Consider the following 26393-nt stretch of genomic DNA (forward strand, 5'->3'; position numbering starts at 1 on the left):
CGCGCGATTGGAATAATGGAACGCAGTTTGGCCCGATGATTAGTTCTCGTCAGTGAAGCATCTAGAATGATTTGCTGACTGGATTTCTTAAGTGCTCAGTTTACGTACTAAGTTAATCACATGATGATAATAATAATAATAATAATGAAATAAAACCTCCCGACCCCCCCCCCCCCCTCCCAAAAAGAATTTCTCCTCGGATCTACGCAATTCACGTAGGTCGCCCTTTTTGACTTCAAAACGGCGAATTTCGCCGAAAGGTGAGAGATTTTCATGCCTGAAAACTGCTGTTGTTCAGTGAAATTCCTGGGATGTCTGGCATGAATCGCTGTCTTTAGGTCATGCCACATTATCTTAATGGGGTTGAAGTCTGGACTTTGACTTGGCCGCTCCAAAACATGTATTTAGTTCCTCTGAAACCATTCTGAAGTTGAATTACTTCTGTGTTTTGGATTATTGTCTTGTTGCAGCATCTATCCTCTTTTTAGCTTGAACTGTCTGACAGACGGCCGGAGGTTATAGAGCAAACCATCCGAGTAAACTTTTGAATTCATTCTTCCATTAATGATTGCAAGTTGTTCAGGCCCTGAGGTAGCAAAACACCCCAAATCATGATATTCCCTCCACCATGCTTCACGGTGGCGACGAGGTGTTGATGTTGGTGAGCCGTTCCATTTTTCCTCCACACACATTGTGTATTACTCCCAAACAATTCAGCTTTGGTTTCATCAGTCCACCAAATATGTTGCCAAAACTTCTGTAGAGTGTCCAAGTGCCTTTTTGCAAACATTAAACGAGCAAAAATCTTTTTTTAGAGAGCAGTGGCTTCCTCCGTGGAGTCCTCCCACGAACACCATTCTTGGCCATAGTTTTACATATAGTTGATGTGTGCACAGATACTGGACTGTGCCAGTGATTTCTGTAAGTATTTAGCAGACACTCTAGGGTTCTTTTTTACCTCTCTGAGTATTCTGCGCTGAACTCTTGGCGTCATCTTTGGTGGACTGCCGCTCCCTGGGAGAGAAACAACAGTGCCAAACTCCCTCCATTGGTAGACAACTTCTCTGACTGTCTATTGATGAACATCCAGACTTTTAGAGATGGTTTTGTGTCCTTTCCCAGCTTTATACAAATTCAACAATCCTTGATGGCAGGTCTTCAGACAGCTCTTTTGACCGGGCCGTGATACACATCGGACAATGCTTCTCATCAAGACATTTCTTACCAGGTTTTATAGTGGGCAGGGCGGCTTTAAACCACTCATCAGTGATTGGGCACATATCTGACTTAAAATGTTGGTAAAAATTGGTTTCAATTGCTCTTTAAGTCTTCTTAGGCCGAGGGTTCACTTACTTATTTTCCCCCATTCTGTCACTGTTTGCATGCTATCCTCATTAAAATATGAAAACCTATAAATGTTTGGGTGGTCTTAGTTAAAGAAGACACTGTATTTTCATCTGTGTGATTTTGAAAAAGATCAGATCACATTTGATGGTGATTTTATGCAGAAATGCGAAATATTCCAAAAGGTTCAGATACATTTCCATACCACTGTACATCCTAAAAAAACAATGCACAATGAGTCATTTGAAAGCTAGCTAAATGCAGAAAATGAAATAGGTAAGAAACCCAACGCCATTTTTGTTGTTTGTCAATCAAAGCCCATCAAAAAGTGTTTATTTGATCCAAAATGACTGTCATCTTGTCCTGCAAAGTGTGCATGTTAGCAAATTTGAAGCCAGATTATTCATTACCAATCTGATTGTTCGTAATGGGTGTCATTTTAAAGCTATTCTTAGCATACAATCTGAAGTATATAAGACTTACAGTGCATCACAAAAGTGAGTACACCCCTCGCATTTCTGCAGATAATGTACTACGTACATCCCTAAATGTCCAAACTGAGTACTGCAAGAAAGCCCGCCCGTCTCATCAGACACGATTCAAGTAATCCATGTGCTTTGTTGACGCGTCTTCAGCAAACTACGGGCTTTCTTGTGTACAGTCTTCAGAAGAGGCTTCTTCCTGGGGTGACAGCCATGCACACGAATTTGGTGTAGAGTGTGGCGTATAGTCTGAGCACTAACAGGCTGACCCCCCACCCACCTCTTCAATCTCTGCAGCAATGCTGACAGCACTCCTGTAACGAGTCACATGACATTTTAGAGGGAAAATGACAAGCAGTACTCAATTTGGACATTTAGGGATGTAGTTTCTAAGGGATGTACTCACTTTTGTTGCCAGGGGTTTGGATATTAATGGCTTTATTTTGAGTTATTTTGAGGGAAAAATAAATTAACTATTATTAGGGTTGTCCAAATTATCGCGTTAACGGGCGGTAATTACTTTTTTAAATTAATCACGTTAAAATATTTGACGCAATTAACGCACATGCCCCGCTCAAACAGATTAAAATGACAGCACATTGCAATGCCAACTTGTTACTTGTGTTTTTGGGAGTTTTTTCGCCCTCTGCTGGCGCTTGGGTGCGACTGATTTTCTGGGCTTAAGCACCCATGAGCATTGTGTAATTATTGATATCAACAATGGCGGGCTACTAGTTTATTTTTTGATTGAAAATTTTACAAATTTTATTAAAACGAAAACATTAAGCGGGGTTTTGATATAAAATTTCTATAACTTGTACTAACATTTATCTTTTAAGAAGTACAAGTCTTTCTGTCCATGGATCGCTTTAACAGAATGTTAATAATGTTAATGCCATCTTGTTGATTTATTGTTATAATAAACAAATACAGTACTTATGTGACAGGGCCTTTACAGCTGCTGCTCCCCGTCTGTGGAACGCCCTCCCAGACCACCTCAGAGCCCCGCAGACGGTGGATGCATTTAAAAAAGGACTAAAAACTCACCTTTTCATAAAAGCTTATTCTAGCTAATTTTATTTGACTGTCTAACTTTTATTTGATTGGTATCTGATTTTATCTGTGCTTCTGTCTGTTTTGCTTTTACTCTTTTATTCTTAGTCTTTTTCATTTTATTCATTATTATTTTTCTTTTTTTGGCAATGTGCACTTTGAGATTTGTTTTTGAAATGTAAAGTGCGTTATAAATTAAATGTATTATTATTATTATTATTATGTACCGTATGTTGAATGTATATATCCATCTAGTGTCTTATCTTTCCATTCCAACAGTAATTTACAGAAAAATATGGCATATTTTATAGATGGTTTGAATTGCGATGAATTACGATTAATTAATTTTTAAGCTGTAATTAACTCGATTAAAAATTTTAATCGTTTGACAGCCCTAACTATTATAAAAGATGCACACAGACTACTTTTAATTGTGTCAAAGTGTCATTTTGTCAGTGTTGTTCCATGAAAACATATACTTAAATATCTGATGAAAAGCAAGGGGTGTACTCATTTTTGTGATACACTGTAACTCCAGAAATCTTTATTTACATGTGGACATGACATGCTTTTATTTTGAAATTTTCACCTGAAGTACATTTGTTAAGCTGCTAATCATAAACGTTACACTCAGAAAAAGAAAAAAAAAAAAAAAAAGAAATGCACTTGTCTACAATTGTCGTCATGCATATGGTGTCAGTATTAGATCATTTCTTTTTTTTTTTTTTTTTCCGCATTGTTTGCAAATGCTGTAAACCAGAGAGTTTTCATGATTGAACGGTCACATTTTAACCACAAGTTTGCATTTTGGAGCGGACTACAAACGTTTTATAGCAGGCTATTGCATTGTTTTTTTCCTATTAGCTTCAATGAAGCAATGCTAACATTTTACAATTTTTAATATAGATGTGTTTTCTTATTTTGTATGTTGGAGCCTTAATTCTATGGTGTGTTGATGACCAATAAACATCCGTGAAAGTCTCATATGCATACGTGTGCATGCAACACATGCGGCGATAAATCGCAGCTGGGAAAATTACCGACCTCATTTTATTTACCGTATTATTCGGACTATAAGTCGCTGTTTTTTTTCATAGTTTGGCCGGGGGTGCGACTTATACTCCGGAGCGACTTATGTGTGAAATTATTAACTAATTATCATATCACTACAAAAAAAAAAAAGTACACAAGCATTGCATTAGCAACAACGTTAGCTTAGCACGCTATACAGGTTCACTAAACAAACAAAAAGCGTCTCATACAAAAAATATAACATTTCGCTTACTAACATAATATGTACATTCTTTACAACAACCATACTTACGGACAAATCTTGTCCAAGGATCATATAAGCACAACATTACAACGTAGGCGTCAGCCCGAGACGTCGTGCAGCCATATTGAACTGGCAAGAAAACAATAAACCATGTCGCAAAGCGACCACAAGAGCTCGCTGTTAGACAGCACAAAAAGCCTTGCTGTAAAACTTACCAAAAGGCAGAATACTGTCTAAGCGGGACATGTGCGTTAATTGCGTCAAATATTTTAACGTAATTAATTTAAAAAATTAATTACCGCGCGTTAACGCGATAATTTTGACAGCCCTAATATATTAATCTACCGGCCACGTTCGCATTTCGTTGTTCATGCATCATGTAACATTATCATACAGTACACCTATTTAGCATGTTGTTATCTATTGTATTTTTATTTTGAATAGCCATTCAAGATGAGATATCTGGTCTATGTGTTGGATTTTATCAAGTAAATTTCCCCTAAAAATGCGACTTATACTCCGGTGCGACTTAGATACGTTTTTTTTCCTCTTCGTTGGGCATTTTATGGCTGGTGCGACTTATACTCAGGTGCGACTTATAGTCCGAAAAATACGGTACTGTGCGATTAATTGACTTATTGCATATCGCAACAGTCTTAATTGTCATGCCTCCTTTTTTCCCCCCCCCTCTTTCACCGTTCCCTCCACTTGCTGTGCGATCCGTATAGGACATCAAAATGAAAGTGAACACATTTTTAAATGATACAAGTATGTTGGGGTAAAAACCCAAATACCAACCAAATACATACTAATAAAAAATACAAATTTAAGAGGAAAAAAAGGCTAAAATGTAACATATTCAGGGACTCCCACACATCTCCAGTTGCTCTGCCCACACACTGAGTGACCATGTATGTGTGCACGTGTGTAACTTTACTCCAGCCGCATGTCAGCAGTTGCCCGGCCGTCGTTGACACACACATAGAGGATTGTAGCAAGAATCTGTAGGAACCAACTTGTCTCTGCAGGCGTCACCACAGGGCCTCGCGCTCTTACATAACGCACTCCATAGATCATGTTTAAATGGAGTGTTTCACTCCACTAATCCACTCAATAGAATGAAGCGTTTCTTTTAAAGTCGACCTGATAACCACCTGCTGAACACGGCGGCGGATGATGAGGGAAGCGCGCGACAGGAGCCGAATGTTTGTTTCCTGGTAAACAAAGTGGCGTTTCCACGGCGCGCGGCGCATCAGGCGAGGCTGATTTTAGCTGCTGGGACAGTGGACGCCTACAGCAGCATCTTGTGACACCATGAACGACGGAGAAAAAAAAAAACTGCCATCGGGAGGAACTATGTTCACACACATTCAGAGGAAAAAACATCTCACCTGATCTGGTTTTGTTTGACTTTGCGCTAGCAAAAGCGAAAACTAGCGAAAGCAATTGATGTAAGAACCAGAATTAGTCTAAATCCCAGTTCATTTCCTTCTATGGCAACCATCCGCATTCATTCGTTTCAAGTTTACGACTCGTTTCTGTCGTAAGTGTCAAACTGTGTTTAATTATGTCATCAGTCGTCACATAGGATGTGCGCTTGGTTCTTTGGCAAGCCTTTAACTAAAGCGAGCACTTCCACATGTTTTCTTTCAGCTCGGCCATAAACGTCACTTGACCAGCTGGGACTGTTGAAATACATCGGATGCTAATGAAGTTCCTCAAAACTGACTACTCTTTGCCTCTTTCCCGGCCAGATGCATCCAGGAAACCACTACTTGGTTCTCGCGTTCGCCGTTGCATCAGCGCGCAACAATGCGGCGAGAGCATCCTGTGGCAGCTGGGGTGCCTCGTCCTGTTTCATACTTTTTAACAGTGAATTAGTTCGAGTCATTGTCAGCGTTTCAGTCATACACAGGTATGACTGCTCTTGCAGGGTGCATACCTATGGAAATTAGAACAGCTACCCCTGTAGAAATGCTTAAATTCGACCTCTGACTCATTCTTACACTACACATTTGATACTAAGAGTGTGACAATATCTCGATACAACGATATATCGTGATATTTTGCAACCCGATCGGTTATTGATATGCTCCCGCCACGTATCGAGACTTTTATTTGACATATTAGCCATACAATGGAGTATGAATGCTGTAAACTGCTCAATGTTGGTTGAGCAATTCCTTGGCGGTCAACTAGGGACGCTCAAGAGTGGCAGTGAAGGTAAAGTGCGCACAAGTCGTCTAGAGAGAAGGAGAGGAAGCTCCAAGTGGGTTGAAAAAAAAAAATAAAGCTTCGTGAGAACGGTGGAGGAAAAAGTAAGAAAACTATTGCTACATATCTCACATGGGGACACACTTTAGATTTTATACCAACAAGAAAGGAAGTAAGGTGAACAAGGATTTTGCTGAATGCAAGAATTGTCTAACAAAAATAAGGTTCACTGGCAGCTGGTGACGAAGTGGACACCCTTCACTGCTTCGGTTTCATCACTTGAGGTAAGAAACTTTTGCAATGTAATTGATTTTTTCATTTACATGTATTATTTTGATGACATTTGGTGTTGAATGTTATAAAATAAACCAGGACCCTAAACTGGATGAAAATTAATATTGGAAAAGCCTACATGAATTTACAGATTTGATATTATTTGAGAACCACTTTCTATCTAGTTTACGACACAAACTGTTATTACTGCCATTTTTATACAATAAGCTATAAAAATGGTTTGAATAGCTGCCAAGATATTAGAGCACGGCGGTAAACCGAAAATTTACCGTCACCGAAATTCTTAACGATGACCGACGTAATTTTGACCATGTCGGTAAATTCGGTAAATTAATAAAACAAGAAAATATAGTCTTTTCATCCCGCTTTGATTCTGTGTTGATCGTCTATGTTCATTCCCCTTTAAGAAAGCAGTGAATGTGCTTACGTAGGGAGTCACGTGATCATCAGGAAGCCAATCAAACAAAAGCCCGGTAAGCTAACGCTAGCAGCTAACGCTACAAGCAAAACGTGATGGAGTGTGGCTTAAGGGAGGTTCACCAAACTTTCAACCGACATTTAGTAGACTCTTGGTGTCATCCAGACGGGCTTTCACCCGCTGTCCTCCTTTGTTCTCACGATTTCCGGAGATGGTGTTTTCAGTGCTTTCTACTGGTAGCCAGGCTAACGCTAGCTAGCGGCTAACGCTACAAATGAACGTTATGGGGTCAGATAGCGGCTCTAACCTTGTCCAAACGGCTGAACTTAATGAGTGGATTGGGCACGGACTGCATCTAGCAATTACTATGTGGCGTTATTTTGTATCTGTCTGTGTGTGATTCCTCTGATAGCTTTTGTGATGGTAAAGCATTCAGCATAAAGTACAATCCAACGGCAAAACTTATAATGACCGAGAAATGGCCCCAGCTATTTTTATTGTGCGTGCATTTATTAAAAAATGCACTGGGGGGGAAAAAACCCTTAAACCATAAAGTAAACACTTGTATTTAATAATTATGTCACAGCAGCCATTAACAATAAGTTGTCTTTTTGAAGTGTACTGTTCAAGCTGCAAGTCATTTTTGTTACAATTACATGTTTGCACAGGCATATTGATTTTGACAATGTACATTGTTCAAGTCATACACGCTGTTATAAATGTTCATACTTGAATTCTTATTGCTTACAATACATTTTTATAAACTTAATGTTTAGACTGCATGTACAATTGTTAAATACAGAATATCAAATTGAATGCTGGTAAATAAATCAACAAGAAATAGTTAATCTGTATTTCATGCATTGATTCAGATTTTCAAATTATATAACAGTCCGCTTGGGCGAATTTATCGTCATTTATCGTTATCGAGATAAATCTGCTCAATTTATCGTGATACATGTTTAAGGCCATATCGCCCAGCCCTACAAGATATATAAGGTGGTGTGCATGATAATTAATGTAGCCTACATATTAAAAATAGGTAATTATTGCATTTTTAATTTCTATACATTCAATTCATTTTTTAATTCACTCAATACTTCCAACACAAAAAAACAGGATTCCAACTCAAAAGCTATTAAGTAGCTAATATTTTTTTGTTTTATTTTGTTGTTTTTAAGGTGAGGAAGAATGTGACTGACTGAGCCCGACATCTCAAATGCTGAAGCAGATGGTGGAAGTGCTCAAACCAATGCTTTTGGCAACAAAGGTCATATACGATGAAAAGACCCACCAATTTTACCATTGCCCCTCTCCAAGCTCAACTGCTGAGTGACACCTACAGCACTGTTAATTTTTTTTAAAAGATTTAAAACTTTAAAGAAATTAAGGGAGCCATTCATCATGATTTCTCCAAGAGATATCAGTGGTTGTGGTGTGTTTCCTCTATCTGTGCAGGTACACAATTTGCAGTAGATTTATGTTTTACAGCAATGTTGCACAGAAAAGGTGTCCCTGTTTAATAAATGACTCAAACAGTATTTTTTCTATTCTGAAATATCTTTTTTTCCCCCCGTTTTAACAGTTGTATCGTTGAATATCATGTATCAAATTTGTGACCAAAATATCGATAATTGCTGTATCGTGAGATAACCGTTATCGTGAGCCTTGTATCGCGAATCGTATCGTGAGGTGCCCTGAGGTTCCCACTCCTATTTGATACTCAATAGGGGTGCACGATATCCATTTTTTTGAAACCGATACCGATAACTTCCTGCTGCTCAAAGCCGATACCGATATCGATAACAAATATATAATTTTTTAAATGTATAACCTGAGCTTTTAAACACCTGGAAGTTTAAAAAAAAAAAAAAAAACTAGTGGTGGATTCAACATAGATTTGCCTTTGATCTCAACAGATTTTTCATAATGACATGAACAAAACAGTGCGTTTCACTTCTGCACTGCCCGACAGCCAGCTAAGAATGAATGCACTTCCATAAACCACAAGGCTTGGTCTTTTCTTGCTTTTATGGGAAGACACTCGTCTTAATATTGTGAAAGTACAACAGAAAAATACACATATTCAATTCTCAATATACAACAAACTGCACAATACACTTACATACACAACTATTATATGTAGAGCAGAGCACACTAGCTTGAGCTACTAAAGCATTGGCTGGCTTCTATAACACAACTTATGACGTTCTGTACATATGACCCTTCACCACAGAAGTAAACATATATTGCACATCCATATGTTATAGTAAACATAAAATACTTATATATATTTCCGAGGCGGAAACGTAACAGAAAGCATTCACGACTGTCAATGCTACCGCTAGACACCACAATGTGTAAGTGATTGAACCAAACTACTGTAACAAAAAAATAGATGCAGTGAATTATTCTGACCAGCAGGTGGAAGCAATGCCCCGCAAATAGTAAACTGATTTCCCATACTAGTGCGTAATGTGTAAATCGAGAACAGTACATATTATCGGTCCTATTACAAATGTTATTGGATTTATCGGGATGACGTCTTTATGCCATTATCGGACCGATAATTATCGAACCAATAATTATCATGCACCAGTAATACTCAACTAACGTTTTTACCTCGTCAAGTGTGGATAATGGCTTGTTTTACTGCCGCTTATCTCTCATTTTTGTTAAAAGGTGTACAACGTGACTTGTGCTGTCAAATTTATCGTATAAATGGGCGGTAATCAATTTTTTAAAATTGTTTTGTTGGCAAAAGGGGGCTGTACAAAGTATTAACACCAGGGGTGCTAATAATTGTAACACACATTATTTGATGTCAAATAATTTTTTCTTTATGTGGGATTTTTTTCCCCCACTGAATAAATGCACTTGTATTGAAGGTTGGATTTTTCTCTTTTTTTACATTAAGGTCCCAAATTATTTGAATTTAAAAAAATATTAGAAGCTAAAAAACAGATCTTTTTCAGGGGTGCCAATAATTATGGAGGGCACTGTACATGCTACATGGAGTTTTTGGATCGAAACAAGTTAAGTACGCGATAATATCTCGTTAAAGTCGTGGCATCTGTAATTCTGCTTTCGTGTGCTCTCTCGCCTCCTGATAAGGTTTTGCTGTTTAAATTCCATCCTGTTCAAAATTTTTCTTCCCCCAGAAAATTGAGTTTTTTAAGCTTTCCAATGATGTATCACACATGCATATCGGACAATTTTGAAATTGTCCAAATTGGGGATCTCAGAGCGGAACTTCAAGTCACCTGAGTGTTTTCCGCCATATATCAGTCTTTCCATTCCAACAGAATTTACAGAAAAATATGGCATAATTTAAAGATGGTTTGAATTGAGATTATATTAGGATTAATTAATTTTTAAAATGTGATTAACTCGAATAAAAAATTTTAATCGTTTGACAGCCCTAATATTAAGCCTTTGTTGTCTAAGGATTCAGCTGATTTTGCGGATTAATACGTTTATTTTTCGCATCATGCCAGCCAAACGGCTGCAGGAAAATCTTGCTTTATGAGGGAGAGTCGTGTGCGCCTTTTTGGAGTTTCAAAAGGTTCCCATTCACCATGGATATTGGCCAAGCCCTACTACTTTGGGACCATTGGACTTACGAGGAAGTGAGTAAACATCTTATTTTGTATTATGTCAAATATTAATACAGCGATTACAAAGTAAACACTACAAACTTTCTTTAAATAAAGGACCATTTACGTTTGATCATTGATAGGCATGTAAAAAGCTCTCCTCGTGCACATTAGCTGCACCTTAGCTGCACAACAACTGCAGCCGCTCTCCTCCGGGGAACGAACTGTAAATTGCTCTCTGCCGGGCGGTTTGCCGATCCGCGATGACAATCGACAACCCAGTCATCATGTCAAATAATCCGGGCTAGTTATGTGTGATTTTCCGCTTCGAAGACTTTGAAAAATCACTCTGTTCGGGTTAGCCTGTCGGCTAGCTGTCACGCCTCTTGGTTTGTTTACATTCTCCGAAGCCGGGGAAGGGAAATGACATATGTCCGATTTAGGTGTCATAAAATATCGTTCGGGAGGTGCGACAGTAAAGGTGAAGTTGACAATTTTGACCATTATGGAGTAATTTTGCCATGTCGTCCTGAATAAATGCATTTTTATTATTTCATATTCCATTTAGCACATGTCATGACCATGCCATTTATTTAGCAATTGGGGAAAATACTTGGATAAAAAGAATATCCTGTAAAAATATTGAAGAGACAGAAACAATAACATTTTGCAGCTCTCTTCGTCGCGTTTTCCTCGATGTGAATAGTTCCCCCTCGACGGGCTGACTGGTCCTTCTCAAGCCATTTCTTTAGCTAATTGGGAAAAATACTTGGACAAAAAGAATATCCTGTAAAAATATTGGAGTAGAGAGACTGAAACAATGACATTTTGCGGCTCTCTTCGTCACGTTTTCCTCGTTCTGAATAATTCCCCCTCAATGGGCTGCATAATTTATCAGATGAAACCATTCTCCCGCTGACGTCATCCACCTGTTGGGGACGCTAGAGCCCTATAATGGTAGGCGTGACGGCGGATTAAAAGACTAATTTCTCGTCATCTGCGCTTTGCTAAATTGTTGTATATAGTCGACAGAGGTTGCGTTAGACTTTTTCGTTGTCTGTCATTTTGACTGACAGGGTCATAAAAATCCGGTCATAATCTATTTTTACCCGTCACTTAAATTTTTAAAATGATAATAATGACATATTCAATAATATTTAGTTTTCATTCATGTCCGAACAAGCTTAACAGAGAATCCCCACTGTGCCATCACACATCAAGCAGATGAATATGTAACTTTTTCTCCGCAGTGACAAAAACAGCTGACTGTGGCCCCAGTAGGTAGACTACACTACATATGGAACAATGAAATTAACAGTTCACCTGCTGTGGCCTGAACGCAGTCTCACACCTTCCTCCTGGTGTGCATGGACTTGAATTGCGTGCCCGCTTGTGCAGTCCCTCTTTTTTCACCTCTTTTATCAACACCTTCGTCGTTTTGGGGCTTTTTGAAGAAACTTCGGACACTCAGTTGTCTTGACATTTTTCCGAGTAAGGCCAACGACGTCATGCATCAAGAGAAAATAGCTAATTAATATGCTCACTCGCCACCCTGTGGTCTGGGGTGTGAATTGCAACCTGTCAACATGACAGATGGACTTCAGTTTTTTCCGTCACCGTTTTCAAAAACCGGTCAACGACGGAAAATATTCAGTTAACGCGACCCGATAGTCGAATCGTCTCAAAATATGATTCTAATTCACATAATAATGCTATTTAAGACTTTTTTTTCTCCTGTCGTATGGTCTTTAAGAGTAAGGACATACCTGCAGCTCGCACCACGCCACTTCCACCGTCGTGTCCGTGTCGAGCCCCTTGTACACAGTCTTGAAGGAGCCTCTCCCAATCTCGATGTCGAACTTCAGGAAGCGTCCATCCGGCGAAGTCCCGACCGCTTTGGTCTCCGCCTCTTCAATATCCTCCTGCACCCGCTTCTCGGCCTCCCGCTGCTCAGCGCGCGCTTTGGCCAGCTCCGTTTCCCGTTCTTTCTCCTCGGTTGATTTTCCATCTTTTGCAACATCCTGCATGGAGTCAACAGGTTTATCTCCTGTTTTGTTGGTGATCTCCAGCGCTGTCGAGCTGAGCTCTTTTACCCGTTCTTCACGATGTACTACATTGCTACTGTCTTTTTGGATTGGCACATCTCCAGAGCTTCCGCCAAGCTCTAAAGAAGGCTGAGGCGGGGCGCTTTCTACGGAGGGCCCCTGGAGATCTGCTCTGGCATCTCTCTTTGCGAGTCCTGGGCTAAGGGGTTGAGGAGTGATCACGTTAGGCGGCCACGCGCAGTCTGGCGGCGAATGGAGGATAACAGCTCCCTTGCTAGGAAGGTCCAAGGCTGTTGCGGTGGAATCGCAAATGACACTCCGGCGGAAGAAGCGGTGCTCCGCCGTCTTGGAGTCTCGTTCCATCGTGTGCCGCCGCTTCCGCCGTTGGACTTCCGGGTGACCTTCTAGCTTCTCCACCACATGCGTGTCTGAACTAGCAGAGCCATTCACATTCTTGCGGGGGTTTTGGAGGGATGGTGACGGCGGGGCCGGCGCAATGAATGTCACCGCCTTACCGCTGCTTTTATTTTCCGACATTATTCCACCTGGATCGACACTAGCAAGGAGGACTTTTGTTCTACTTTCAAATACTCAAGTCAATTAAGGAGGGACGCAATTACGCATCCTCTAGATAACGTTGATCTGAACTGGTTCAACAAGAGAACCTAGAGTTCCAGTCAGTCCCTCTTGAGGGAAGCCCCTGGAGATGGTGGGGGGCTTTCCTATGAACACCTGGGAGGGAGATATCAACAGGCGATCAAAGTTTGGGGACTTCAAGAGATAACCACCCAAATCCATTCTGCTGCCAACATCCAGTGAGCATCCACCAAGACATGGAAAGGCCAATAAAGTTCTGCACTCCAAAAGCTTGACGGACAGAAAGTTGATGTGAAACCAAGAGGTGACCTTCGTGGGCTTCTTAATGTAGAGCCGTTTAGGAAGGCCTAGCCTGGCCTAACATGGCCCAACTTGATCCAATTTTGTTCTTGTCTCTGAAAGTAGAAGAAACAATTAGTGGTGTCAACAATAATCGATGCGGCGATGCATCCCGATGCGGGGCATGGACGATTCGATTCGACGCGGGCAACAAGCCGAATCGATTCAGCGCATTTTAAAATATATAAGTACGTTGAAAAATCTTCCCTGCGCAATTCCAGTGATGCAACGGATTTGTTTTGCCCATTTGTATTATTATTCTCATGTTTCATTTTTTACACACCGCATAACTCTGGTCAAGTTTCCCACATACCTCGTAGAAGCCAAAATGTCTCCAGATGTCTGCTTTCAATGTCTTAGGTGCATCAATAATCTTTCTCGCTCCCTCTTTCTCCGCTTCAGCCATTGTTATGTTATGTCTCTTAGAGGTTAGATCTTGTGCCCGAACCCAAACGGGTCGGGTCAGGCTCAAAATGTTAAGCATTCAAGTTTGGGTCGGGTTGGGCTGCCGCGCCGGACTAATAAATTATTTTTAAAAAATGGGATATAACCGAGAGCAGGCTCTCTGTATTGTGCATTTGCTTGTGCACGCACATGAAGCAGTGGCGCCGCCCGCTTTTTCTTCTTCTCCTCCGCTGTGGCGCTTGCGATTCGTTACGAAAGACACTTATTTATGCACACAAAGGCAACACAAATGTGATCCTTTTGAATCTTCACCTCTGTGTGTCTGCAAAATCGCATGTTTTTTTTTTTTTTTTATATGAAACTTTCCGAGCGTTATTTCGTTGTGCAAATGCTTTTATAATGATCATAAAAATATGTAGACTATTTAAACATTAAGAAAACTTGCGTTTTTGCTGCCAACTCGAAGAAATGAAAATAAATTGCTGCTACTGCGTTTTTTTTCCCCGAGTCACTCCAAGCCGGGTCGGGCTTCAATACCAGCGGGCTGTGTCGGGTCGGGCTGGATTTTTTAGGCCAGATCTAACCTCTACTATCTCTCTGCTCTCTCGATTGCAAAAACGGATATTTCCTCATATTGAAACAGATTGTTATGGCTGCTAAAATGCTGCTGCACTTCATTTTAATTCATTATTTTTTATTGTTACGTGGTAGTTACTGATTGCATTTCTAAGTTGATTGCACATATATAGTGGGATAGGCCTACATTTTACTTTTGTTCTACATTGCAATTTAGTTGATGTTTTGTTTGCAACTGAACTGATCCCTGGATTGATATTGCTGCAGCACTAAAATATTTTGTCGTTTTCTTTAATATTTACTTGAATATTTTTATTGATGGGTCGTTGTGACTAAAATACAGTGACTGTTATTACTGATTTTGCACAGGAGTTCAGATGTTGCACAGTGTGAAAAGGCAGCTACTGTGTGTAAAAAATAAAAGAGAAAGCCCTGGTCTCATTCAAAGCAAATTAAATGCTGTGATCTGTTTTTTTAATATATATATATGTATCTGAAAGTATTTTCATTTGACTTCAACCAACTTACGTTTTTTTCTGCCAACTGAGAATTCGTTACGAAAGACACTTTTATTTATGCACACAAAGGCAACACAAATGTGATCCTATTGAATCTTCTCCTCTGTGTGTCTGCAAAACCCAAGGTTTTTTATTTATTTATTTATTTTTATATTAAACTTTCCCGGCGTTATTTGGCTGTGTAAATGCTTTTATAATGATCATAAAAATATGTAGACTATTTAAACATTAAGAAAACTTGCGTTTTTTTTCCTGCCAACTGAGAATTCGTTACTAAGGACACTTTTATTTATGCACACAAAGGCAACACAAATGTGATCCTTTTGAATCTTCTCCTCTGTGTCTCTGCAAAACTCAAGTTTTTTTTTTTTTTTTTTCATGTTAAACTTTGCCAGCGTTATTTTGTTGTGTAAATGCTTTTATAATGATCATAAAAATATGTAGACTATTTAAACCACAGGTGTCAAACTGATTCCAGAAAGGGCCAAGTGGGTGCTGGATTTTGTTCCAACCGATACCATGCAGAGAGTTTAACCAATGAACTTCCTACTGAAACAAGCAGAACCTGACAAAGTTTAACTGATTACACATGTAAAAGATCTGATTGGTGAAAAGGTGTCCTCTTCATTGGTTGGAAAGCAAAACCGGAACCCACTTGGCCCTTTCTGGAATGGGTTTGACACCTGTGATTTAAACATTAAGAAAACTTGCATTTTTCTCCTGCCAACTGAGAATTTGTTTTTATTTTTTTTGAATTTTTCGTTTTTGTTTTTTTATATTATTTATGCACACAAAGGCAAGAGAAATGTGATCCTTTTGAATCTTCTCCTTTGTGTGTCTGCAAAACCCAGGTTTTTTTTATTTTTTTTATATTAAACTTTCCCAGCGTTATTTCGTTGTGTAAATGCTTTTATAATGATCATAAAAATATGTAGACTATTTAAACATTAAGAAAACTTGTGTTTTTTCTGCCAACTCAAAGAAATGAAAGTAAATTGCTGCTGCTGCGTTTTTTTTCTTCGCGTCACTCCAACAACAACAACAACATTTGGGGTTTTCGGGCTGGGCCTGCAAATCTAGTTAATTGATCGGGCTCGGGCTGGGTCGGGCTTCAATACCCGCGGGCCGTGTCGGGTCGGGCTGGATTTTTTAGGCCCGATCTAACCTCTATTGCACATATATAGTGGGCTAGCCTTACATTTTACTTTTGTTCTTCATTGCAATTTAGTTGATGTTTTGTTTGCAACTGAACTGATCCCTGGATTGATATTACGATAAAGATGCTGCTGCACTACAATATTTTCTTTGTCGTTTTCTTTAATATTTACTTGAATATTTTTATTGATGAGTCGTTGTGACTAAAATACAGTGACTGTTATTACTGATTTTGCACAGGAGTTCAGATGTTGCACAGTGTGAAAGGCTGCTACTGTGTGTAAAAAAAAAAAAAAAAAAAAAAAGAGAAAGCCCTGGTCTCATTTAAAGCACCAGTTAAATGCTGTGATGTTTTTTTGTTTTTTTTTTTAAATTAAAAAAAAAAAAATATATATATATACAGTACTGTGCAAAAGTTTTAGGCAGGACACCTTTTGCACAGTACTGTATATTTTTATTATATTATGTATTTACAGGATATACTGTATGTATATATTTTCCCCAAGTGGAAGCTTCCATTATTATATTATGTATTTACAGGATATACTGTATGTATATATTTTCCCCAAGTGGAAGCTTCCATGATCCTAATAAATTTAATAATAAAAAAAAAAAATATATATATATATATATCTGAAAGTATTTTCTAGTGATGCACGATAATACATTTTTCAACCGATATCGCTAACCGATAATTTCCTGCCCCTTCCATCCGATAACCGATAATGTCACGCCGATAATTCTATTCAAATATGTATGTAAAATTTTAAAGTATACAAAGATCAAATGTTACTGTGCAAAAATGTAATTTAGTGCTATTTTTTTCCACATCAAATGTGAACAAGTAATAAATTCCAACATCTAAACAATAGCAATGACATTGTGTAATGGTAAGCTTTTGGCAACAATTACTTAGAGAGTAAACACCCAAGTTTCACAAAACTGCCTTTAAAAGTAAGCTATTCCTAACATATATCACATTACTACACTGCAAAAACACCTCCTTAAAACTAGCAGAATAGGACAAAACTGTTGATTGCGCACATTTGGAGGCTAAATCAAGTATATAATTATCGGATTGCATTATCGGTTGAATTTCGTTTTATCTGGATTATCTGTGTGACGTCATAATTGCCATTATCGGCCGATAATTATCGGTGACCGATATTATCGTGCATCTCTAGTATTTTCATTTGACTTCAACCAGGAGTGACACAAGAGCCAATAAAAAGTTGTTTAATGTCTGACTGCTTGTGTTGCCTCATGATTCACGAAATATATGCTTTGCTTTAGAATTTTAATGCATCCCAGGCTTTAAGGCATCGCGATGCATTGCCGAATCGAACCGAATCGAATCGTGACCCTCTGAATCAAATTGAATCGAATCGTAGCCCTCCGAATCGTAATCGAATCGAATCGTGAGGGCAGTGCCGGTGCACACTTCTAGAAACAATCATTGAAATGTTTGCATAACGTCTGGAACAATTGTTCAACATCTGAAAGGAAAGCTATTCTTGAAGTGAACACGTGATTTTCTGTTTCCTTGTCGTCTGTCTGCTGAGACGTGTCGCTTATCATTGATCAATAGGACGACCGTGTTGTCCCTGGCTTGTACAGCGGTAAATCAACACGGCAACGTGGGATGATGGAAGCTGTTGCGGCTACGGTGAAGCGGGACAATGAAACAGGAGGAAATGTGTGTTGAAAAGGGGCAACAATGCCATTGTCTCTTTGATGATTCCTCAAGGGAGCGAAACGAAACGGTGTGAAAAAGTACTGCAAACCTTTGAGAGTGGCTTATAATTATAGAAAGTAATCAATGCAAGTCATGAGTCATGACCTATGACTAACCCTGACAAGCCAAGACGTGGCTGATTAGATTAAAGTATTTGGGATACTTGATGATCAACAAGAGTAGCTTTAAGAGCATGCACGTTTTCGATGACTAAATTACATGATCTCAAGAGTGTCATATTACAATGGAATGTATAAGACAATCAGACATTTGCCTGTCTGAATATTAGCTCCTATTGACTCCATCTCCAGCGCGGGAACTTAATTGCGCTGCGCTCCCAATTTATCCCAAAGTCACCGCAGCCTGGCTAACCTCAAGGTTAGTCTGCTCGCTGGCCAGTTAGCAGCTTAGGGGAGAGGTCACTCAGAGTGACAGGGATAAAACGGCTGCACAGCAACTTCACGCATGTCTAGAAACCTTGCGAAGTATGTTTTAGGGCTGTCAAACGATTACAATTTTTAATCGAGTTAATTACAGCTTAAAAATGAATTAATCGCAATTAATCGCAACACAAACCATCTATAAAATATGCCATATTTTTCTGTAAATTATTGTTGGAATTGAAAGATAAGACACAAGATGGATATATACATTCAACATACGGTAGATAAAGACTATTTGTTTATTATAACAATAAAACAACAAGATGGCATCAACATTATTAACGTTCTGTTAAAGCGATCCATGGATAGAAAGACTTGTAGTTCTTAAAAGAAAAATGTTAGTACAATTTATAGAAATTTTATATTAAAACCCCTCTTAATGTTTTCGTTTTAATGAAATTTGTAAAATTTTCAATCAAAAAATAAACTGGTAGCCCGCCATTGTTGATGTCAATAATTACTTACACAATGCTCATGGGTGCTGAAGCCTATAAAATCAGTCGCACCCAAGCGCCAGCAGAGGGCGGCAAAACTCCATGAAACACAATTAACAAGTGAGCGTTTCACTGTACCGTCATTTAAATCTGTCGAGCGGGGCATCTGCGTTAATTGCGTCAAATATTTTAACGTGATTAATTTAAAAATTAATTAACGCCCGTTAACGCGATAATTTTGACAGCCATAGTATGTTTATCAGGAAAGCAAATTTGCTCAGCTCTATGAAAGGCAGCGGTGCTCAGCTCCGTCAAGGCTGAATAATCCTAATTTGGATCAGAAACGCATTGTACACCTTCAGATATATCAGTGATTCTTAACTGGGGTTCGGTGAGGAAGCCTCAGGGGTTTGGTGATGGTTAAGAAACGCAGAGCCCTAACTCGAGGCAAAGTGGCATTTTACACCAGGTTTTGGATTGGTTTGCCTTCAATTTACAGGCTTTATTCCATTTCTTTCAACTGCCACCCCTCTCTTTAATAGCAGGAGAAATCGGTTTGCTCAGTGGAAGGTTAACTCACACTTGGAAGTATAACAGACCTAAATTATGGCCTTTCACGCCATGAAAATAGTATGTGATGCAAGGATGTGACAATAAAATGAGAATGTAGACATGAAAACAGTGTTGTTTTTGGCAGCCCTTTTAAATGTTGTCTTCGTCTTTTGGATGATAATACTTATTAGTAGAGGAGTGCAAAATTTCCGATTGTTAGATTATTCACGATTCGGCCGTGCAAGATTCGAGAACGATTCACAAACATCCAAATTCCGATTCTGGAAATATGTCAAGTAAAGCGGAACTACAACACAGTCATCGCGGTCTTCAGGACGCAATGAGGAACGGTCTGCATTGCGTCATGAGAGTAAACATCATGCCTGTCATTACAAGGGTAATGACAAAGCTCAACTCACGGCTCTGGTTCAACTCATGCCGCGAGATAAAAAAACAATAATACCTGACTGCTGCCGACAGCCGCTACATACTACAGTGGGGCAAATAAGTATTTAGTCAACCACTAATTGAGCAAGTTCTCCCACTTGAAAATATTAGAGAGGCCTGTAATTGTCAACAAGGGTAAACCTCAACCATGAGAGACAGAATGTGGAGAAAAAAACCCAGAAAATCACATTGTTTGATTTTTAAAGAATTTCTGACGTGTACGATTGCTGACGTTAACGCAGGAGCCTTTGATATGCATGCAGAGGAAGCCCCCCCCCCCCCCCCCCCCCAATCCCCGGCAATCGGATTGTTCCACTTTGGAAGCAGGATTCAGAATTTTTCGTCTTCGCAGACACCATATGCACGCAAGGCGACTCAGTCATTGCATCTTTGTGTCACAGAGTCACCATGTAAACTGCCCCTTAGTCTATCAAGACCCGATTTTTAGCCTCGTCTTAGTCAAGACAAAAATTGTTCGTCGACAAAATACTTTCGTTATAGTCATTGTTGACGAAAACGACCCTGCATGAAAGCAAAACTAAGAACAGTGTGAAATGAAATAAGTTTAATTTCATTTACTAAGGTGAAAATCAACAACAAAAGGCAAAAGTATGTCATAAATTAGCAGTGGTGTCAACAATAATCGATGCGGTGATGCATCCCGATGCGGGGCATGGACGATTCGATTCGATGCGGGCAACAAGCCGAAGCGCATTTTAAAATATATAAGTACGTTGAAAAATCTTCCCTGCGCAATTCCGGTGATGCAACGGATTTGGTTTCCACATTTGTATTATTATTCTCATGTTTCATTTTTTGCACACGCATAACTCTGGTCAAGTTTTCCACCAACCTCGTAGAAGCCAAAATGTCCCCAGATGTCTGCTTTCAATGTCTTAGGTGCATCAATAATCTAGATCTTGTGCCCGAAACCGACCCGAAATTCGGGTGGGTCGGGCCCAAAATGTTAAGCATTCACGTTCGGGTCGGGTCGGGCCGCCGTACCGACTAATAAATTATATTTTAAAAAAAAAAAAAAAAAAAAAAAAAAAAGGGATAAAACCAAGAGCAGGCTCTCTGTATTGTGCATTTGCTTGTGCACGCACATGAACGCCGTGGCGCCGCCCGCTTTTTCTTCTTCTCCTCCCGCAGTGATGCTTGCGATTCGTTACGAAAGACTTTTACTTATTCACACAAAGGCAACACAAATATGATCCTTTTGAATCTTCTCCTCTGTGTGTCTGCAAAACAGCGTTTTTTTTTTTTTTTTTTTTTTTTTTTTTAAATGAAACTTTCCCGGCGTTATTTCGTTGTGCAAATGCTTTTATAATGATCATAAAAATATGTAGACTATTTAAACATTCAGAAAACTTGCATTTTTTTCTGCCAACTCGACGAAATGAAAATAAATTGCTGATACTGCGTTTTTTTTTTTTTTTTTCCCGCGTCACTCCAAGCCGGCTCAGGCTTCCATACCAGCGGGCCGTGTCGGGTCGGGCTGGATTTTTTAGGCCCGATCTAACCTCTACTATCTCTCTGCTCTCTCGATTGCAAAAACTGATATTTCCTCATATTGGAACAGATTGTTATGGCTGCTAAAATGCTGCTGCACTTCATTTTAATTCATTATTTTTTATTGTTACGTGAGTTAGTTGATTGCACATATGTAGTGGGCTAGGCCTACATTTTACTTTTGTTCTACATTGCAATCTAGTTGATGTTTTGTTTGCAACTGAACTGATCCTTGGATTGATATTGCTGCTATTAAACTTTCCCGGCGTTATTTCGTTGTGCAAATGCTTTTATAATGATCATAAAAATATGTAGACTATTTAAACATTCAGAAAACTTGCATTTTTTTTCTGTCAACTCGAAGAAATGAAAATAAATTGCTGCTGCTGTGTTTTTTTTTTTTTCGCGTCACTCCAACAAAAAAAAAAAACTAAAAATTTGAGTTTTTCGGGCTGGGCTTGCAAATCTCGTTAATTGATCGGGCTCGGGCCTACATTGCAATTTAGTTGATGTTTTGTTTGCAATTGAACTGATCCCTGGATTGATATTGCGATAAAGATGCTGCAGCACTACAATATTTTCTCTGTCGTTTCTTTGTCGTTTTTTTTTATATTTACTTGAATATTTTTATTGATGGGTCGTTGTGACTAAAATACTGTTATTACTGATTTTGCACAGGAGTTCAGATGTTGCACTGTGTGAAAGGCTGCTACCGTGTGTAAAAAAAGAGAAAGCCCTGGTCTCATTCAAAGCACTAATTAAATGCTGTGATCTGGTTTAAAAAAAAATATATATATATATATATATATATATATATTAGGGCTGTCAAAATTATCGCGTTAACGGGCGTTAATTAATTTTTTAAATTAATCACGTTAAAATATTTGACGCAATTAACGCACTAGGCCCGCTCAGACAGATTTAAATGTCAGTACAGTGAAAGGCCAACTTGTTAATTGTGTTTTATGGAGTTTTTCCGCCCCCTGCTGGCGCTTGGGTGTGACTTGCACATGTTATGTGGCGTAATGTCGCCCTCTGCTGGCGATTCAGTGCAGCTGATTATTTGGGTTTTGGCGCGCTTTTCTGACGTGATTATATGTCGACGCGAACTCACACTAATAGACAGTGCTATTTAGACCAGCTAACGTCCGCATCCAGTATTCAGTGGCAGTTCTCATAGCCCCATCACACTGTTTGTGTCTAATACATGCATCGCTTGTGAGTTATATTCCTCCTTTGTTTATATTCATGAGCATTAGATAGTTATTGATGATGTGTATTTGAATTTGTTCACATATATGGTGAAATGCAGTTACATTGTTAGATGCTTGTGAGCTAATTGGCTAGTGCTACTGCTCAAATGGACACGTGTGTGTACATTTTATGTTATTTTGTGATTTATGCAAGTTATTGACACATTGCCTTGTTATTTTCAGTTTTACAAAAATACAAGAAACGTGCTCCTGTCAAAAAGAGATGACTTCAGTAAAGCCCATGCAACTTTGCCACACCGTCTGATTTCTTTTTGGAACTTATGTTCGCTATCTGTCAATTTGTGTACTCACACACATTGAGGACAGAATAGGGCTACTAGTTTATTTTTTGATTGAAAATTTTACAAATTTTATTAAAACGAAAACATTAAGAGGCGTTTTAATATAACATTTCTATAACTTGTACTAATATTCATCTTTTAAGAACAAGTCTTTCTATCCATGGATCACTTTAACAGAATGTTAATAATGTTAATGCCATCTTGTTGATTTATTGTTATAATAAACAAATACAGTCCTTATGTACCGTATGTTGAATGCATCTTGTCTTATCTTTCCATTCCAACAATAATTTACAGAAAAATATGGCATATTTTATAGATGGTTTGAATTGCGATTAATTGCGATTAATTCCGATTAATTAATTTTTAAGCTGTAATTAACTCGATTAAAAAATTTAATCGTTTGACAGCCCTAATATATATATATATATATATATATATATATATATATATATGAAAGTATTTTCATTTGACTTCAACCAGGAGTGACACAAGAGCCAATAAAAAGTTGTTTAATGTCTGACCACTTGTGTTGCCTCATGATGATGCGAATGCGATGCATTGCCGAATCGAACCGAATCGTGACCCTACGAATCGAATCGCGGCCCTCCAAATCGTAATCGAATCGAATCGTGAGGGCAGTGCCGATGCACACCTCTATAAATTAGCTTGCTAGTTTTTGAATTCGTAAAATAATAGCTTTATTATAAAATTCCGAAGGGTTTGGTGAATGAAGCCGTGAAACTCGTGGGGTTCGGGACCTTTAGAAAAGTAAACGCCTGAAGACTTATGTATTGAAAACAATGAAAACAAAGTTAAGCCTACTGAAGAAAATTCAAACAGCCATTTTAAGGAATTTAAACAACTGCTGTAGCCACTTCATAAACCACCGCATTTAACTGTATGCCAAAGCTTCAGCTTCTGCTTGCAGAGGTAACAGGATGCCCCGAAGGTATTGGGAAAGTCACAACCGTGTTCGAGCCTGCTGTCCAGGTGCCGTCGGCCTCGGTCATGCACGAGACAATAGGTGATGCCGGGTGATGACGAAGACGCCGCACAGCTGTTTGTCTCATCCTTAGCCAACAGGCATTTCAGAGATGTGAAACAGCTGCGTGCCACATTCCCACTCACTACAGCACATTTACTGTAATCATGTTTTTTTTGTATTTCATGTTACGCCTTGCTAAAATGATCCAATATGAGGTGATATGATGACTCTTTGGAAGGATGACACGCAGCTGTCATGGGAAATGAACCACGAGGTGTGCTTTTACCCTGATTTGTCATGAGTGACATTGCCCAAAAAAAGTGCACTCTCATTGACAAACATTTAATACAGAATGTCTAACAATTTTTTTCAATCCTGACAGTCATATTATAATTTGAAGTCTTTACACCTATGCTAATTACCAGTCTCGGACGAGCACTCACTCAGACATTTTATGATGTACTAAGGCTGCAGATATCGATTATTTTGGTAGTCGGTTAATCGATGAACTAGTTAGTTCAAATAATCGAGTAATCAGTTAAGGAACATGAAAAATTAAAATACCTGAGCTGATCAATAAACGGTATAAAAAAATAAATAAATGAGGATTGATGGACAACAAAAGAACAATTGGCTAACTTAAATAGCAAAAGTCCGCTAGCTTAAATGCTAGAAAATGCTGTTTTTTAATGCTCTTAAAATGGTTCAAACACATATTCCAACAAAAAGGCTAAATATACCTATAAACTAAATTGCGAATACATTTAAAAAAAAACTTTAGCTCAAACAAAAACTTCGCTTATGTTGGTCTTAACAGGGAGCAGCTGGATTTAGCCATGTGAAATGGGGCAGAACAGAGGGCAGTGTATCCACCCAAATAATAAAACTAAAGGCAAACGCTTTCAAAATAAACCATTACAACACCACTTTAATTAAACGAATACTCAAACCATTCAAATTTTAATTCAAATCTCTTTTTCTAATCGAATACTCGATTGCAGTACTATTATGTAGAACAAACTCTGATAAAAAGCTTGAAAAAAATAATGAATTAGTTTAAAAGTGCAACTCTTTAGCATTCAGAAACACTAAAAGAAATGAATAAAAAACATTGTGGTGGTCAGTAAATGTTACTTTTATAGAGCAAGTGCAGGGAAATAAATACAGAATGACTCCATTCTGAAGAAAAAAATATCGAATCAATCCATTTTGAGTAGAAAATACAGACACACCCAGTCAATTTCCATTCCTTAATTGGGCCCCTGCCTCAGATTAGATCTGCTCGTTAGTCAGCAGTTAAAAACAGTGCAGTTATCACACCGTGGAGGGCTGCTGGACCAAGTGGATTCACAATAATCATGGCTCCAACAAGAGAGATGTCTCTTGAGACCAAGGAGAGGATTATCAAACTTCTTGAAGGTAATGCTGCACGTATGGTTGCCAAAGATGTGGGCTGTTCACAGTCAGCTGGACCAAGTACAAACAGCATGGCAAGGTTGTTAAAGTTAAGCGTACTGGCAGACCGAGGAAGACATCCAAACGTCATGATAAACAAGTAAAGGCCATATGTCTTGAAAATAGAAGATGTACAACAAAAATTAAGAAGAAATGGGAGGAAGCTGGAATGAAGGTATGTGACAGAACTGTGCTAAATCGCCTAAAGGAAATGGGATTTTCATACAGGAAAGCTAAAAAGAAACCATGATTGACACTTAAACAGAAAAGAACAGGACTGCAATGGGCTAAGGCAGTGCTTCTCAATTATTTTCTGTCACGCCCCCCATAGGAAGACGTAAATGTTTCACGCCCCCCCAAACTCTCTGCCGCCACTGTAAATAGTATCATTTGTCTACAAAATTACTATTATAAATACGCATGTGCCTAACATTGTGTCCTTTTTTTCTAATAAAGAAAAAATGTAACATAGATCAACTTATAATCAGTGTTGTTAATAACGGCGTTACAATATAACGGCGTTACTAACGGCGTTATTTTTTTCAGTAATGAGTAATCTAATTAATTACTTTTCTCATCTTGGCAACGCCGTTACCGTTACTGAGGCGGGAAAGGCGTGCGTTACTATGCGTTACTAAGTTGGTTGAATAAAAAAAAGTCTGAGAGAAACGGACTCACGGGGACGAGAGCAGAGCAGGAGTGGGGAAGACGCCGTTGCAACCGCGATGCTAGATGGCTCCAATAATACCTGACTGCAGCCATAGCCGACAAACTACGCCCACATGACACGGTAGATATCATATTATAGATCTAGATGCATATGACAGACACTGCTGCATTGCCAACATGTTTTAAGGACTACATGCGTTTGTAAACAGCCGCCATCTTAAAGCAGTAGACCTCTCAGGAAGGCCCTGATGTAGAGATCCTTCCTAGCGAACCTAAGTAATTTTTTTTTTA

General features: G+C 38.8%; 1 protein-coding gene across 13 annotated transcripts in view; it reads right to left on the reverse strand.

Moving 5' to 3' along the window:
- wnk1b (WNK lysine deficient protein kinase 1b) overlaps positions 1–26393 on the reverse strand; it is a 167301-nt gene that overhangs the window by 137113 nt on the left and 3795 nt on the right. For all 13 annotated transcript variants that reach the window (XM_057856246.1, XM_057856245.1, XM_057856248.1 and 10 more), the window contains exon 2: positions 12444–13714. In XM_057856246.1, the coding sequence (XP_057712229.1) occupies positions 12444–13259 (816 nt within the window). In that variant the 5' untranslated portion in view covers positions 13260–13714. The remainder of the gene's footprint in view (positions 1–12443; positions 13715–26393) is intronic.

This window comes from Corythoichthys intestinalis, chromosome 13, assembly GCF_030265065.1.
Source record: "Corythoichthys intestinalis isolate RoL2023-P3 chromosome 13, ASM3026506v1, whole genome shotgun sequence".
NCBI lineage: Eukaryota > Metazoa > Chordata > Actinopteri > Syngnathiformes > Syngnathidae > Corythoichthys > Corythoichthys intestinalis.